Source organism: Nelumbo nucifera, chromosome 8 (assembly GCF_055504915.1).
Source record: "Nelumbo nucifera cultivar China Antique chromosome 8, China Antique-T2T, whole genome shotgun sequence".
NCBI lineage: Eukaryota > Viridiplantae > Streptophyta > Magnoliopsida > Proteales > Nelumbonaceae > Nelumbo > Nelumbo nucifera.
In genome coordinates this window covers 14,435,067-14,449,821 of record NC_142656.1, presented here as the reverse complement: position 1 = coordinate 14,449,821, position 14,755 = coordinate 14,435,067, and the positions used below count along the sequence as shown (strand labels likewise).

At 39.0% G+C, this 14,755-nt stretch overlaps 1 protein-coding gene across 1 annotated transcript; it reads left to right on the top strand.

Annotated features, from left to right (window-relative positions):
- Positions 1-2,157: 2,157 nt before the first annotated feature.
- RBL5 (RHOMBOID-like protein 5) lies at positions 2,158-11,221 on the top strand. Its single transcript, XM_010251795.3, has 5 exons — positions 2,158-2,597; positions 4,303-4,466; positions 4,632-4,795; positions 10,385-10,644; positions 10,750-11,221. The coding sequence occupies exons 1-5, from the start codon at positions 2,332-2,334 to the stop codon at positions 10,799-10,801; spliced, it is 906 nt and encodes a 301-aa protein (XP_010250097.1). The 5' UTR covers positions 2,158-2,331; the 3' UTR covers positions 10,802-11,221.
- The last annotated feature ends 3,534 nt before the right edge of the window (positions 11,222-14,755 follow it).

The window sequence follows — 14,755 nt, the reverse complement described above, 5'->3', positions numbered from 1 at the left end:
TTGGGTTTCTCTAGATTTTAAAGGCTGTGTATCCCCTCAGGTCTTGATCCCACGCCACTTGAATTAATTGAACATAATCCTCCTTTAAATGCCACATTTGATAAAATCTAAAAAGGTTTTGGCTTATTAACAACCTGGGTTATTAGGTCTAAAATCAAGGCGTTATGATTTGAACCCTACCTAGGACCTTGGTTTAAAATTGTAGAGGGAAACCACAACAGTCAGTTGGGTGAGACCAGGACTCTATCAAGGTTCTTTGCTTGATTACCCTTTCCACTAAAAAACCTGGACCAGGTTACCCATTGTGTAGATGCCTTAATCTCCTATAGGTCTAGGTCTCTTACCAAATTTATGAAATTAGGAGTCACCCTATTTCTACTTGAACCTACACCCTGAACCATTGAGACCAAACCCTCATCATCGATGGACCCCAACTCGTTGAGGTCTCATATTATTAAAAGAGGGAAGTTAGGATTGGAGAGATAATTATAGTCATTTTTCCAAAAGGTGCGCTAGAGCTTTTTATTCGGCCCCCCATACATGCAAACCAACAACCAAGAGGGAGAATATGGACCTACTAACAATTTTAAAACCATATAATTTGAGAAGTAAAAAGAATAGAGATATCAAACCCCGATTTCCAAAAAATAAGCAGGCATCCAACTAGTCCCTCAAAGGGAACACTCACAAAATTGGGGTATCGCAAAAGAGACACCAACCCAGACGAAACTAGGTCTTTTAAATCTCAATCCGCTGGAGGTCATCTACTTCCTCGACAATTCCAACTGCATATCCTCATGGCCCCCGTGTGGTTGTTATGGGCCAGCCACCAGCGCCCACTTTATTACAGACTAAACTCCATGTACCTGCAAAGTAGATGCTGCCTCCATTCCTTCTACATCTCTTACTCCTCTAGATATCCTTCCTAGTTTTTTTGGCAAGGAATAAGAAAAACCCAGGTCAATGGAGCTTCATTCAAACCCAGACAACCCCTAGCTTTTTCTTTGATGCCATTGCCAGTATCCATATCCATATATTCATAGGGGGAAGGTCATGCATCTGGACCCAAACATCTACTTCATGCAAGGAGATAGGAGAGGGGACTTGTCCTGCACACGCCACTCCTTCAACAGGAGCCGTTGCTCAAAAACAAATCAAGGACCATCCATTAAAACAAAATAAAAATCACTCATATCCTTAAACAAAGCTATAGAGGGACCCTTTTGAAGCGGAAGAATTCTTACCTGTTTCATCCACTTTCCATGCTGCCACGAGAGCTCGTTTCACGTCTTGGAACTGAAACAAGGTCTTAGGAAACAAACGACCTATAACACAGTATTGCCATTCCTCGTGTTGGGTTAGAGCCGAACAATCCCTGACATCTAGGACATCCACTACTAAGTTGATGTCCCTCCTGACTGTTTATTCAAAGGCTTGCTGAAGTTCAAACAGATTTTCCATACTCGACCACAATAGAAAATCCAAGGAAAATGAGAAAAAACTACGGCCTCAACTAACTCTAAACAGGGCAATAAGGCCCCTAACTTTAACTAAAGTGGACAAGGGGAAAAACTTCCCCACTCAACAGGAGCCTCAACCCCGAGGAACCCAACACAGTGGCACCCAACCCAACAAAGGGGAAAGAGCTCTAGGCCCAGCTGGTGCGGGGCTACACGCTCCTCAAAGCCCAAGGGAAGCCAGTTCACGCTACTGAAACTACAAAAGGGAACAATCTTACTGAGAGAGCTCACGACTATCGAGAGATCTACAGGGATAAGAGCACGTGCAATTAAATACTAACCATATATTCTATTTGGATTTATTTTTATGATCTCCATGGAATCCATTGCAAATATCTTTTATATAAAGTACAAATAAATTTAAAGGCTTTTAAAAGGAAATTTTGTTAAATAAAACTTATTTTTTCAACTAATTGATTAAACCGTTATTTTTAAAACATGATTAAAATTATTAGTTCATAATATATTATCATTTATCTTGCAAAAAGCCCTAAGCGGGTTTATAATTTGATGCTCTCCGAAGATTAATTTTTACAGTTAGGGCACGGCACAAAGACTCCCCCCCAAAAAAGAGGGTTCGTAGGTAATTTTAGTTATTTCTATTCGCGGGAAAAACGAACTCACCGCCAAAATACATACCTTTGACTCGTTATTGTCCGTTTCGAAACACGCCAAAACACCTGAACAGCGCACCGCCAGTCTCCGTCACCATCTCCATCTCGCCGTCGCCGCTTCGCTAACAGCGCCGGCGGACGGTGGGGAGACTGGGCAGGCTGCGCACCTCTTTCCTCCCTCATCTCCTCATCTGGAAATGGGGAAGTCATCTCCGTCGGACATAGAGTCGAGGACTGATAATGCTCGAGCCCCGCAGTCCTTTTATCCGCCCATGAGCAAACCATGGTTCCCTTGGCTCATGCCCACATTCGTCATCGTAAATGTGGCCGCATTTGTTTACACCATGTACATTAACAACTGCCCGGCCACAACCGGTCGCCATAGATGTGTGTTCCCCTCTCTCGGCAGGTTCTCTTTCCAGCCTCTCTCTCAGAACCCCCTCTTTGGCCCCTCAACCAAAACGTAAGCCTTTCTCCATAACGTTATCCAATTTATTTTTTTCCGTCTTCTATCTTCATTTTCATAATTCAATTTTCTTCTTCTACATGGGATTCTATTTGTAGGTTCATTGCCATTTTCTCTATTTCCTTTCCTGCTGTTTTTTTTGATGTAGGAAGTTTACGTGTTTATTTTTTTTTCAATTTATTTTCTCTATGTCTATCTTTTCTATATTCCTTTTTCTCCTGTCTTAATTTTTACGGATGATGTCGATTACCACGAATGCTGGATGACTAACACGTTTATTTGATAAAAGGATTTCAGTTAGGTCCTCTGGGAAATTAGGAATTGTCAAGGTAGAAGGTTGTTTGGACTGTTGTTATATGTCTCTCTCCTCTCTCTCATGTCTTATAGAGTACTGTGATTGGATTTTCTGTTAGGTAACTATAACACGGATTTTATCTTTTCTACATGAATGCGTCTCGTGGTGCACGATTTAGTTAAGCTTCATTCAAGAAATACACAGCCAGATGGGGTTTGTGGACCATACTTTTTTTTTTTTTTTATAAAAGAGATTGCTCAACATTATCACAAGAGGGATTACATGGTCAATCTAGATGGTCCTATAGGACCAATGTGGTCAGTTCAGAGGCATTCTTCAGCCATGATGCCCGGATACAGGCATGGACATAGACACGAGAAATTGGGATACAACTCTCCATTTCCCAAAATTGTAGACATGGACACGAGTATGGGTATCCCATGTAATATGCTTATATCATGCATTTATATCTACTTTTTAGAGCTAGATGCCATTTCTCAAGACTTATGTCATCATCATCTCATCATCACTTAAGCTAGCCTTGTTCCATCTATATGGGGTTGGCTACATGAATCCTGTCCAGCCATTCTGTTCTGTTCAATACCATATCCGATGTTAAATTATGAGCCCTTGAATCATTTCTCACTACATCAGCTCATGTCCCTTTTGCTCTGCCCCTAATTCTTCTATCGCTTCAATTTGTAACAGATCACTTCTTCTCACTGTTGCTGTAGATGGTTTTCTCTGCACATATTCAAACAATCATAGTCTAGTTTCCCTCACTTTATCCTCTGTTGGAGCTACTCCTAGGTTTCTTCAAATAAGTTCGTTTCTGGTCCTATCCTTTCTAGTTTTCCTGCTCAAGATGTATGTATTGCCAAATATAATTAAATTTCTAACATGTGCTGATACTTTAATAGCATTATTTGTTAAAGCATACAACTTCATATATTTTGAAAGTGTTAATGCTATGGAGTACATCTAGAAGTATCCATGCAGTATTCAGCATTGTATCTGATACCAGTGTGCTAGGCATATACACTGTATAGGTGTTTGGATATCATAGTTCTTCAGCATTTTTTTGGTAGGAATAGTTCTTCAGCATATACACCACGGTTTTGGGAGGTAAATTCTACAGGGAAAACAGTACAAGCATAAAGTGATTTCTCCATTTGCAATATAATAAACTTATAAATCTGAAATTCCAGATATATCTGTTTCTTAGATAAGAGTCTTTGGAATGTGTTCTAGTACTGGGGACTATCCAATAAAATTTGAGACATGAAGGGAGGAAAGCAAGATTTTGTATGAAGTCATCGTTTTAGCTGTGACATGCATGTATTTTTAGTTAACCAGCCAAAAATGTCTACAGCCAGGAGTTATGTCCTACCCTTCTGATTTTTGCAGGCTAGAACTAATGGGAGGACTTGAGTGGATATTAGTGGTGAAGGAAGGTGAAGGATGGCGCCTGATCTCTTGCATATGGCTTCATGCTGGAGTTATTCATTTGCTTACTAATATGATAAGTCTTCTTTTTATAGGCATCCGCCTTGAACAGGAATTTGGCTTTTGTAAGAACTTAAATGCCCATATATAAACTCAAATTTTGATCCCTTCCAGGCTTTTCTTGTTCTTTCTTTCCTTTACCAATAGAATTTCTTGTTGCCTTGTCAAAAGAAAAAAAATCAGATTATGTTTACCTTAATTAAATTAATCCTCACTGTTGGGTTTTGCAGTGAAAGTAGGACTAGTATATGTTATTTCAGGCTTTGGTGGGAGCTTATTATCTTCCCTTACTCTTCGGTCATCCATATCAGTTGGTGCTTCAGGTGCACTTTTTGGAATGCTGGGTGCCATGCTTTCTGAGCTTATCACAAATTGGACAATCTATGCAAATAAGGTACCTTATAACTTTATACTCTATTAGAAAATTTATGAGAAAACTCATTACTCAATAAAGTTGAGTGACTTTATGTGTATCCATATCTGTAAATCAATTCTCTGTGAACTGAATTCAGATCTAGAAGAAAACAGAGGGGTGTCAAGAATGGTCGACCCCCACCCCAAAGAGCCTCTTTTAGATTAAAGAGATAAAAAGAATGTACAGTTACAAGAATGCCCTTACAGGGCCGAAAGATAAAAAGAACAAATAAAATAATAAGAACTATGATACTGTACAACAAGGACTACTCTAATAATGTACATCAAGATATATCTTCACACTCCCCCTCAAATTGATGTGTAGACATCAACATCAACATCAGTTTGCCCAAAAGAATGAGATGTCGACTCTTAGTCATGGCCTTGGTGAAGATGCCGACAATTTGCATGTGAGAGGCAACATGAGGAAGAGATATAGAGCCTGCAACAAGGAGGCTTCTAATAAAGTGACAATCCACCTTGATATGTTTATTCCTCTCATGAAAGACTGGATTAGATGCGATTTTGATAGCACTGGTGTTGTCAGCATATAGAGGGATAGGAGTAGGAAGAGAAATCCCAAGATCAATGAAAAGTGACTGCAGCCAAACAATCTTGCTACATGCACAAGACATAGCTCTATACTCGGCTTCTGTGGAAGACTTAGAGACAGTTTGCTGTTTCTTGCACTTCTAGGAGATGAGAGAGTCACCCATGAAGACGCACCACCCAGTAGTGGATCGACGAGTGTCTGGGCAACCAACCCAATCAGCATTAGCATAAACCCTCAACTGTTTGGGTGATGAGGAAGAGAAAAACAGTCCTTGAGAGGTAGTGTCTCAAACATAACGGATGATGCGGCGAACTACAGTCATATGAGGTTGTCTTGGGGTAGAGACAAATTGACTAACAACCTGAACAACATGTGAAATATCAGGCCTGGTCATAGTAAGATAGATCAAAGAGCCAACAAGCTGACGGTACAGGGTGACATCAGGAAGGATGAGGCCTTTGGATTTAGATAGCTTGGCATTCAGCTCTGGGGGGGTATCAACATGTCTCTCATTAGTGACTCTAGCAAGTTTGACGAGATTAGAGGCGTATTTTTGTTGACAAATAAAATACCCTCGATTGCTACGATGAACCTCCAAACCCAAAAAGTAAGTGAGAGGACCTAGGTCCTTTCATTTGAAATGAGTTATGAAGTAAGGACTTCAGCTCACGAATGCCGTCATGGTCATCCCCTGTTAGGAGCATGTCATCAACATATAATAGAAGGATTGTGATGCCCTGGGGTCTTCTTTTAACAAAGAGGGAGTAGTTAGAGGAACTCTGATTATACCCAGCTACAACAACATCCCGGAAGTGCTCAAACCAAGCCTTGGGTGCTTGCTTCAGGCTATATAAGGACTTCTTCAGTTGATAGGCACGTGAAGGATCACTGCAATATCCAGGCGGAGGTCTCATGTAGACTGTCTCCTTTAATTTGCCATGAAGGAACACATTCTTCACATCTAATTGGTAAATAGTCCAGGAATGAATAGCAAAAATGGCCATAAGAGTCCGAATTGTGGTGATCTCAGCAACCGGGGCAAATGTTTCTTCATAATCAATCATATTCCTGACTGTATCCTTGGGCAACTAATCGGGCCTTATATCGATCAAGAGAGCCATCTGATTTCAGTTTGATTGTATAGACCCAACGGCTTCCAACAATAGAAGCATCTAGAGGAACTGGCACAAGATCCCAAGTGTCATTCTCATGGAGGGCTTGAATTTCAGCATCCATAGCTTCTTTCCACTAAGAACTTCTAATGGCTTGTTGATAACATCTAGGGATATCTGTGGAAGAAAGTACAACAAAAAAGGAACTATGGTTTGAAGGAAAACCATAGCGGTCAGGAGGTTGAGAGATACGGGTAGAACGACGAAATGGAATAATTGAACTACTATTTGAATTAGGAGGATCTTGGGTCAAGGTATCACTTATAGAAGATATCTGAGATGGATGCTCCGGACCGGGTGGAAGGAGGGTTGTAGGCACAGGAGCCGGGACACGTAGCCGCTTGCGGGTGAAGACAAGAAGATCTCTCTCGGTTGAGGAAGTGGTAATGTCATTTGAATCAAAGTCCTGCAAAACAGAGATGGAAGGAGCAGACAATCAGCAAAGGAGATATGTTCAAGAAACACAACATTCCGAGAAATCCAAATACGACGAATAACAAGATCATAACACAAAAATCCTTTGTGGTTAGGACTATATCCTACAAAGGCACACATAGCAGATTGAGCAGTTAATTTAGATCGTTCACGAACAGGAAGATGAATAAAACAAAGACATCCAAAAACATGAAGGCTAGAGAAATCTGGGGATAACCAAAAAGTTTTTGGAAGGGAGAGGTGTTGCCTAGAACAGAGGATGGAGGAAAATTGATCAAATACACAGCTGTACTGGCTGCTTCTACCCAAAACGAAGTTGGAGTATGAGACTCTTGTAGTAATGTCCGCACAACACTGAGAATGTTTCTGTTCTTCCGTTCAGCTACATCATTCTGTTGTGGAGTTTCTGGGCAGCTGCGCTAAGGCTGAATTCCATGACTTCTCAAATATGCCAAGAAGTCTCCATCTCTATATTCTCCCCCGAATCTGAGCGGAGGATAGTCACACTGCACTTGAATTGATTTTGCACCATGGTATGAAACAATTTAAATGCACCAAAGACTTCTGATTTGTGTCACAGAAAATAAATCCAAGTATATCTGGTACAATCATCTATAAATAATACGAAATATTTGTACCCCAATCATGAAGTAATAGAAACAGACCAAACATCACTATGTGTTATCTCAAAAGGTTTAGTGGCATGTTCAGATTTATGAAGAAATGGTAAAACATGACTTTTACTCAAACAACACGTAGTGCAAGAAACATCAAAAGTATCAACAAGGGGAATTTTATTCTTAATCAAACTAGAGTCAAACAAAAATTTTAATTTTTGGGAATATGGATGACCCAATCGTTTATGCCATAAATCCCAAATATTATTTCTATAACTCAACATAGAATCGGACAAAGAACTAAGTAAAGCTGAGGATGCCCTCGGTTGAGACTTCTCAAACTCCAACACAAACAGACGGCCCAGCCTACGCCCCTTCCCTTTCACCTTCCCAGTGTGCTAGTCTTGTATCAAGCAACCATCATGAGAAAAAGTGAGGACATTTCCTTCATCAACAAGTTGACCAACAAAAATAAGATTAGTAGTAAGGTTGGGTACTATGAGGGTTTTGGAGAGAGGAAAGGATCTGGTTGGTGACAGTTGAAGGGACAAATCATTACTACCAATGATGCCTAACTTTTCACCATTAGCAGTAATAATATGTTTATGGTGAGTTTTAGTGGAAGGGATTGGGTGGTTGGGGTAGGCTCTTGTCATATGGTTGGTGGCACCTGAATCTATAATCCAAGCATGTGAAGGGGAAGAACAATATGCAGAGAACTTACCAGACAAGCCAGTAGCAGAGGAAGTAGCAGAAGATACCAGTTGTCGAACCCTTTCTTCATCCATGACACTTGTTGACTCACCTTTCATTGAGGACTCACCCTTGGTAGATACAGTGTCTGTTGCTGGTCCATCTGTTGCCCGATAGGCCCGGTGCTGAGTCTTTTTTTGAGAGCCCTTAGCTGGTCGGACTGGACAGTCTGGAATGATGTGACCATGTTGCTTGCAGTAGGTACACACATTCTTCTTTTTACAGTGAGATGCTATATGTTCAAAACCCTTACACTCATAGCACTGGGTTTTGGAAACGTCCTTGGAGGTTGGCTTCTTACCCCCATGAGCAACAAAGGCTGTTTCAGCCCCAACTTTAGTCATCTTCCCATCAAACCCGGCTGCAGTGAGAAGTTTAGTCTCTTATCTCAGAAGTTCCCCTAAAACAGACTCCATATCTGGAAGTGTTCCCCTACTCAGAATGTTGGACTTGATTATCTCATATTCAGGTTTGAGTCTCATCAAGAACCGAGTCACCTTTCTCTTCTCAAAGTGCTTCTGAAGATATTTTACACACTCCACTGGATCTGAGGGTTCAATGTGAACAATCTCATACTCAGCCCATAAATCAAGAAAATCAGAATAATATTTCTTTATCCTCCTATCTCCTTAATTGTAAGAGAATATTTTTGATTCTATCTGATATTGCTTAGATATGTTGGACTGTTGATAAACCTTTTCTAGATACATATACATCTCATGTGCTGTTTTCATTCTCCTCATAGGAACAGATATATGATAGTCAATAGAACTCAGAATTCAAGAAACAAGTTTGCCATTGTCCAACTTCCATTGTTGTAAAGCTTTGGCCTCGGTCTCAGCTGGTTTGGTGACCGTTCCATTTAGATATCCTTCTAAACCCTTTCCCTCAACATAAAAGTCGAAGTGAAACTTCCACATCCCATAGTTTTGTCCATTCATCTTTACAGGGATGGTATCACCTCTGCCTGAAGCCATTTCAGCAAGAAAATAGCACAAATAGGGTTCGGTTTCACCGGAGATTGTTCAAGATCCAAAATGAAGAGAGGCTGAACACACAGTCCAGAAAAGGAAAGGCTGGGTGCAGCTGCCAAGAAGAAGAGTCCAGATCTCTCTCTCAAAACTTCACGGATCTCCGTAAAAATTTTAGAATATGTTGAGAAGGGTTGGGTGACAACTCCTTTCAATTCTTGCTGCAAACGGAGGTCAAATGAGAGAGATCCAATAAAATCTCTCTCTCTGGGTGCGCAGAAAACAGAAGAGGAGTTCCTGGATAGATCAAAATAGTCCAGGACCACTTGGCAAAGATGTAGGTTTTCAATATATCATGAAGGCAAGACGGATCAGAGAGAAGGAAGATCAAAGAGCCACCTACTCTGATACCATGTGAACTGAATTCAGATCTAGGGGTGTCAAGAATGGTCGACCCCCACCCCAAAGAGCCTATTTTATATTAAAGAGATAAAAAGAATGTTCAGTTACAAGAATGCCCTTATAGGGCTGAAAGATAAAAAGAACAAATAAAATAATAAGAACTATAATACTGTACAACAAGGACTACTCTAATAATGTACATCAAGATATATCTTCACATTCTCCATGCTAGTTTTACAAAAATATAACTTGTTGAGATCTTTTAAGCTTTTGCATGACCCAAGAGTTATGTATTGTTCATTAAATGGGTATCAAATATAGAAAATAGGCCGTTTCTCAATGTCGGTCCCGGCTATATGGGGTCTTGGGTGGGGTAGACTGGATACAGTCCTAACCTTTGGCTTTTTTCCACATGGGAAAAAGCAATTACCAAAGAAATGTTTATTAATTAAGAAATAGTGATTATTTTGTTTTTCACATGTAAAAAAGGAAAATGTTACTCTAGCATAAAACATTGTACATAGAATTCATGACTTACAGTCCTCAAGTTGACTCATTCTAGTTGAATTTAGAAAATCCTCTACCGCATCCCATGGCATCTGTTTTTAACTTATTGTTTTGTTTTTCTTAAATGGATTTTTTTTTTGTTTTTGTTTTTTCATTCAGTGTGCAGCACTTTTGACCCTCATGTTCATAATCATCCTCAATTTGGCCATGGGTTTTCTCCCTCATGTGGACAATTCTGCTCATATTGGAGGATTCCTTTCAGGGTTTTTTCTTGGTTTTATTCTTCTCATTCGTCCTCAGTTTGGATGGGTTAACAAGAAGCATATTCCCCCAGGATATGATCTGCCATATACGAAACCAAAACACAAATGTTATCAATATCTTTTGTGGATTATGGCCTTTTCCATTCTAATTTGTGGGTAAGTCACTGAAATAGCCTCAACCTTGGGTGTTCTCTATGAGTTCACAACATTGGTTAACAAAAAAACTCTGAACATCTTGGAACTCAATTTTGTTTTTTGCAGATACGTTACTGGCTTGGCCAGGCTATACGGTGTGGAGCCACTGAAACACTGACATTATATTCTCCTGAGCATAGTGTTGCTAAACCATCCACTTCTTTGTTAGAACATTTCACTAATGTTTGTGCATTGAGCACAAAGCTACCAACTACCCTCATCAGGATTAACCATTTCTTGCTTTTCTTCATGTCCTAACCTTTGAAGCTTTTGCACCCATTCTCTCTCAACGTGTATCCTCTAATTGGAAGTGAAAGGGTAAGGGGGGAAATGTGCCTGAATCCAGCTCATGGAAATAGTTATATGTGAAATCCCCAGCATATCTCAAAGGACCGTGTGAAAACAGTAACCGATTATATATATAAATACCACTATTCATGAGTTTGTTTCTACAATAGCAGAGGCTGTAGTTTGTTTCTAAAAGGCTGTAGACTACATCATATCTTGAATCTGGTAATCAGGATGAATTATATATTTATATCTTACCCTTTCAAGGGGATTTTTTTTCATTGAATCAACTGCTAAGGTGTATAAACATGAGTTGCTTATAAATCTCTACATTTTTTTAGTAATTCTTGATTCTAAAATGAATGTTCATGAACAAGTTTAGGTGCTCCATGCAGGTGATGTTTTTTAAGTAGATCCAGAGAAGGTACTTAACAGAGGGATGTCAGTGGGTCGGGTTAAGTGATAAACCCACATTGATTTTAACTGGGTTTCAGATAGAGTTTGACTTCAGGTGTACCCGTACCAAATCCAACCCATTAACATTGCAGCATCAAAACACTTGTATAGATAATCTGGTTGAGTATACGTGTTCCATATGGGAGGGTTGGGTTGGATTCAATTGTCCCATATTTGTTTGGTTGGTTAGGGTTGGAGTTTGCGTTTGGTTGCAGTGCAATTTTATTTGTGCTAGTACAAATGCATGGGAGTGCAAATGAAAAGAATGCAAATTTTTGTTTTTGTTTTGGGTTTATTTAACACACCACCCCATAGTGGTGTGTTATATCTGACTTTTAAGGCTCTTTATTTGGGTAGTATTTTTGGTGATGAGGGAGTTCGGACGTACCCTCAAGTACATCCCACCCATGCATTTGAAACATCTCCCATACTTGTCATGGGTATTTTTGGTGATGAGGGAGTTCGGATGTACCCTCAAGCACATCCCACCCATGCATTTGAAACATCTCCCATACTTGTCATGGGGAGTCAATGTGAATTCATGACTGATGAGGTGGTTTGGGAATATCTTCCATGTTTGTCCTGGGGAGATGTTTCACCAATGCACAATTGGGATGTGCTATAGGTTTTCTTGGCGAAGGTTTTGTAAGTTGGGTTTCTCAAAGAAGCTTAAGCTGTTAGGTGAGGTCCATGAATAGGTTGCTATTCTCTAACACGCCCCCTCACATGAGGGCCCATTGGGCTTAAAGTGTGAACAAGCACAGGTCCACCCATACCTTGTGCTGAAACTTAATTAATTATAATGGGGGTAATGAGGATCGAACACTAGACGACTTGGTCAAAGTGGCTTTGATACCATCTTAAAGAACCATTCAACCTAAAAGCTTAAGCTGCTAGGTGAGGTCCTTGAATAGGTTGATGTTCTCTAACAGGGTTTATATCCGAGAATCCAATTGTTTCTTGGAAGTTGCTGAACAATGGCCTCAACACTCATTATAGAACTTTTCAGTTTGATCTGAAGCTTGGTTCCTTTGGATGTGATGGAAATTGGATTTTCTCCTTACAGAGCTCTCCTACCTCACATCCCATTGCAGCCATATATGGGGAACATCTCCCATGAATGACAACATGTAAATAACTAAATACGGTTGTTTCCAATGGGTCGAAAGTTCTGTGAGATTAGTGTGAAGAGCAAATCTATCTGGATTCACTGTATGCGGTTGAATCCTTGAACAATAGTGTGGTGTGTTATGGATTTAATCATTGCTGGTGTTTGGACTTTGTGAGTAATTCATTTGTTGTGGCTGATGGGGTAAGATTCTAGTATTATTGGTCAATAATACTGGATTACTTTGCTGATTTAGGTGATAGGAGAGGGAATGAGACGACGGATTTTATTTTGGTGACGAGGAAAAAATAACCTTCGTATATATAGTGGGATGAATTCACACTCCATGGTTCGATTCTTTCCTCGGATCGCTAGTCGACCAAAATCCATGAAAAGACAACTAGCAATAAATATGCAACATAGTAGTCTACTAGTCTGTTAATGACTTCTGGTTTCAAGTTTTCAATGGCTAATGGCTAGATGCATCAACTCTCGCAGAATTGTAGATATTATTCATGAAGAGCTTCTCAGGTAAAACTTGCCCGGCTAACTGCATTTTTTGCATTCACATATATTGCACATTTACGCAAGTAAGCATAGTTTTCGCTTGCTTGTTATAGATGCGTGGATAAATTAATTGTCTAAACCCTTTGAAGGTATCGATTTCTTGGGTAACTAAGGTCATGATTCGTTCAATTCTCATTTTTATTCAAGAATAAATTTTAAAATGAACAAAAATGGATAAAAATAGTGAGAATGATAAAATATTGCTATGAACCAAACACTTTTTTTTTCCTAAAAATGATTTCTTGTCAAATTGATAAGTGTCCTATGTTGCTCATTTTAATTCTTCAAAAAAAAAAAAAGAGTGCCATTATTCATAAACTGCCAGTCTAGGTCTCCAAAACTATTGGTATAGATGTTTTTCGGTGGATGGCTGACAGTCAATGTTTACCAGTTGGCATAGATGTTTTGTACTTTCGTAAAAGTGCTTTAGTAAAAATGGTTTTATAAAATTGCTTTCGTAAATGCATTTTTTATTAAAGTGTTTTCATAAAAGTACTTTTATAAAAATACTTTCATAAAAGTGTTTAATGTAAAAGTACTTTTATAAAATTGCTTTCGTAAAAGTATTTTACTTTCACAAAAGTACTTTTCATAAATTTATTTTTATAAAAGTGGTTTTGTGAAAGTGCTTTCATGTAAAAGTATTTTTATATAAGTGCTTTCATGTAAAAATACTTTTATAAAAGTGTTTTCGTAAAAGTGATTTCATTAAAAATATTTTATATAAAAGTACTTGGTACTGACATTTGTGGCATCAGTTTTGTAGATAGAGTTTCCTTAAAGAATGAAAATGAGCAAGATGAAGCATGATTATTTTTCATGCTAGGCCCATGGCAAGAATTTTGTAAATAAGCACTCTAATATTATTCACTTTTGCTCATTCTTGTCTAGAATGAGCAAGAATTAAAAAAATGAGGCCTAGAGCATTAAACCAAACATGGCCTAATACTCCTGGATAAATTCATTTACATGAGGCCAGCGCAATAGCACAAAACTATGCTTTATTCTGCATACAAAAAAAATTCTGGGAGTGGGGCAAAAGCAATGTGGGGAGAGAGAATAGAGGGAGAACAAGGGGAGAAACAAGTTTATTGTGAACTAGGATTTTTAGATTGGCGAGCTTCACCCCACATGCACATCTCAGCGTTTATTGGAATATGCCGCTTGGGAGATGTTCCCAATATCTATCAAATCGGACTACATATTCAAATTCAATGTTTGTAATCGAATTCGAATGTCTATCAAATCGAACTACATATTCAAATTCAATTCAATAAAATAATTGATATGGAAAGTGTTCGACCGTAATATGTCCTGTATTACTCATGCATAGATGTTTGCAATATACGGTTGGATGTGCATGTGGAATGTGCTCTATTGAGAGCCAATACAATTTCGTACTCCCAACAAAATCCCCAACCAACACGTTCCAACATGAACTATATCCATTGTTAAAACCATTATTCATCGGAAGAAAGGTCATAAAAAAATCATTAAGGCTCCGTTTGGGAACGATGCAAATGGAGTGTAAACCCCAGTTTAAGGTAAATATGTACTTTGGTTCAGTTTTGCTGGTGTTTGGCAATAATATAATTATGTATTGACAAATGTTTACATTCAAAATGATATGTAAATGTATATCGATAAAAAAAA

What these genes read in the sequence shown, in the direction of transcription:
- RBL5 (XM_010251795.3), top strand. Translation starts at nt 2,332, where the DNA reads ATGGGGAAGTCATCTCCGTCGGACATAGAGTCGAGGACTGATAATGCT. An exon ending in GGACAATCTATGCAAATAAG is followed by an intron (nt 4,796 to 10,384) that starts GTACCTTATAAC and finishes TTTTTCATTCAG; the next exon opens with TGTGCAGCACTTTTGACCCT. An exon ending in TTTTCCATTCTAATTTGTGG is followed by an intron (nt 10,645 to 10,749) that starts GTAAGTCACTGA and finishes TGTTTTTTGCAG; the next exon opens with ATACGTTACTGGCTTGGCCA.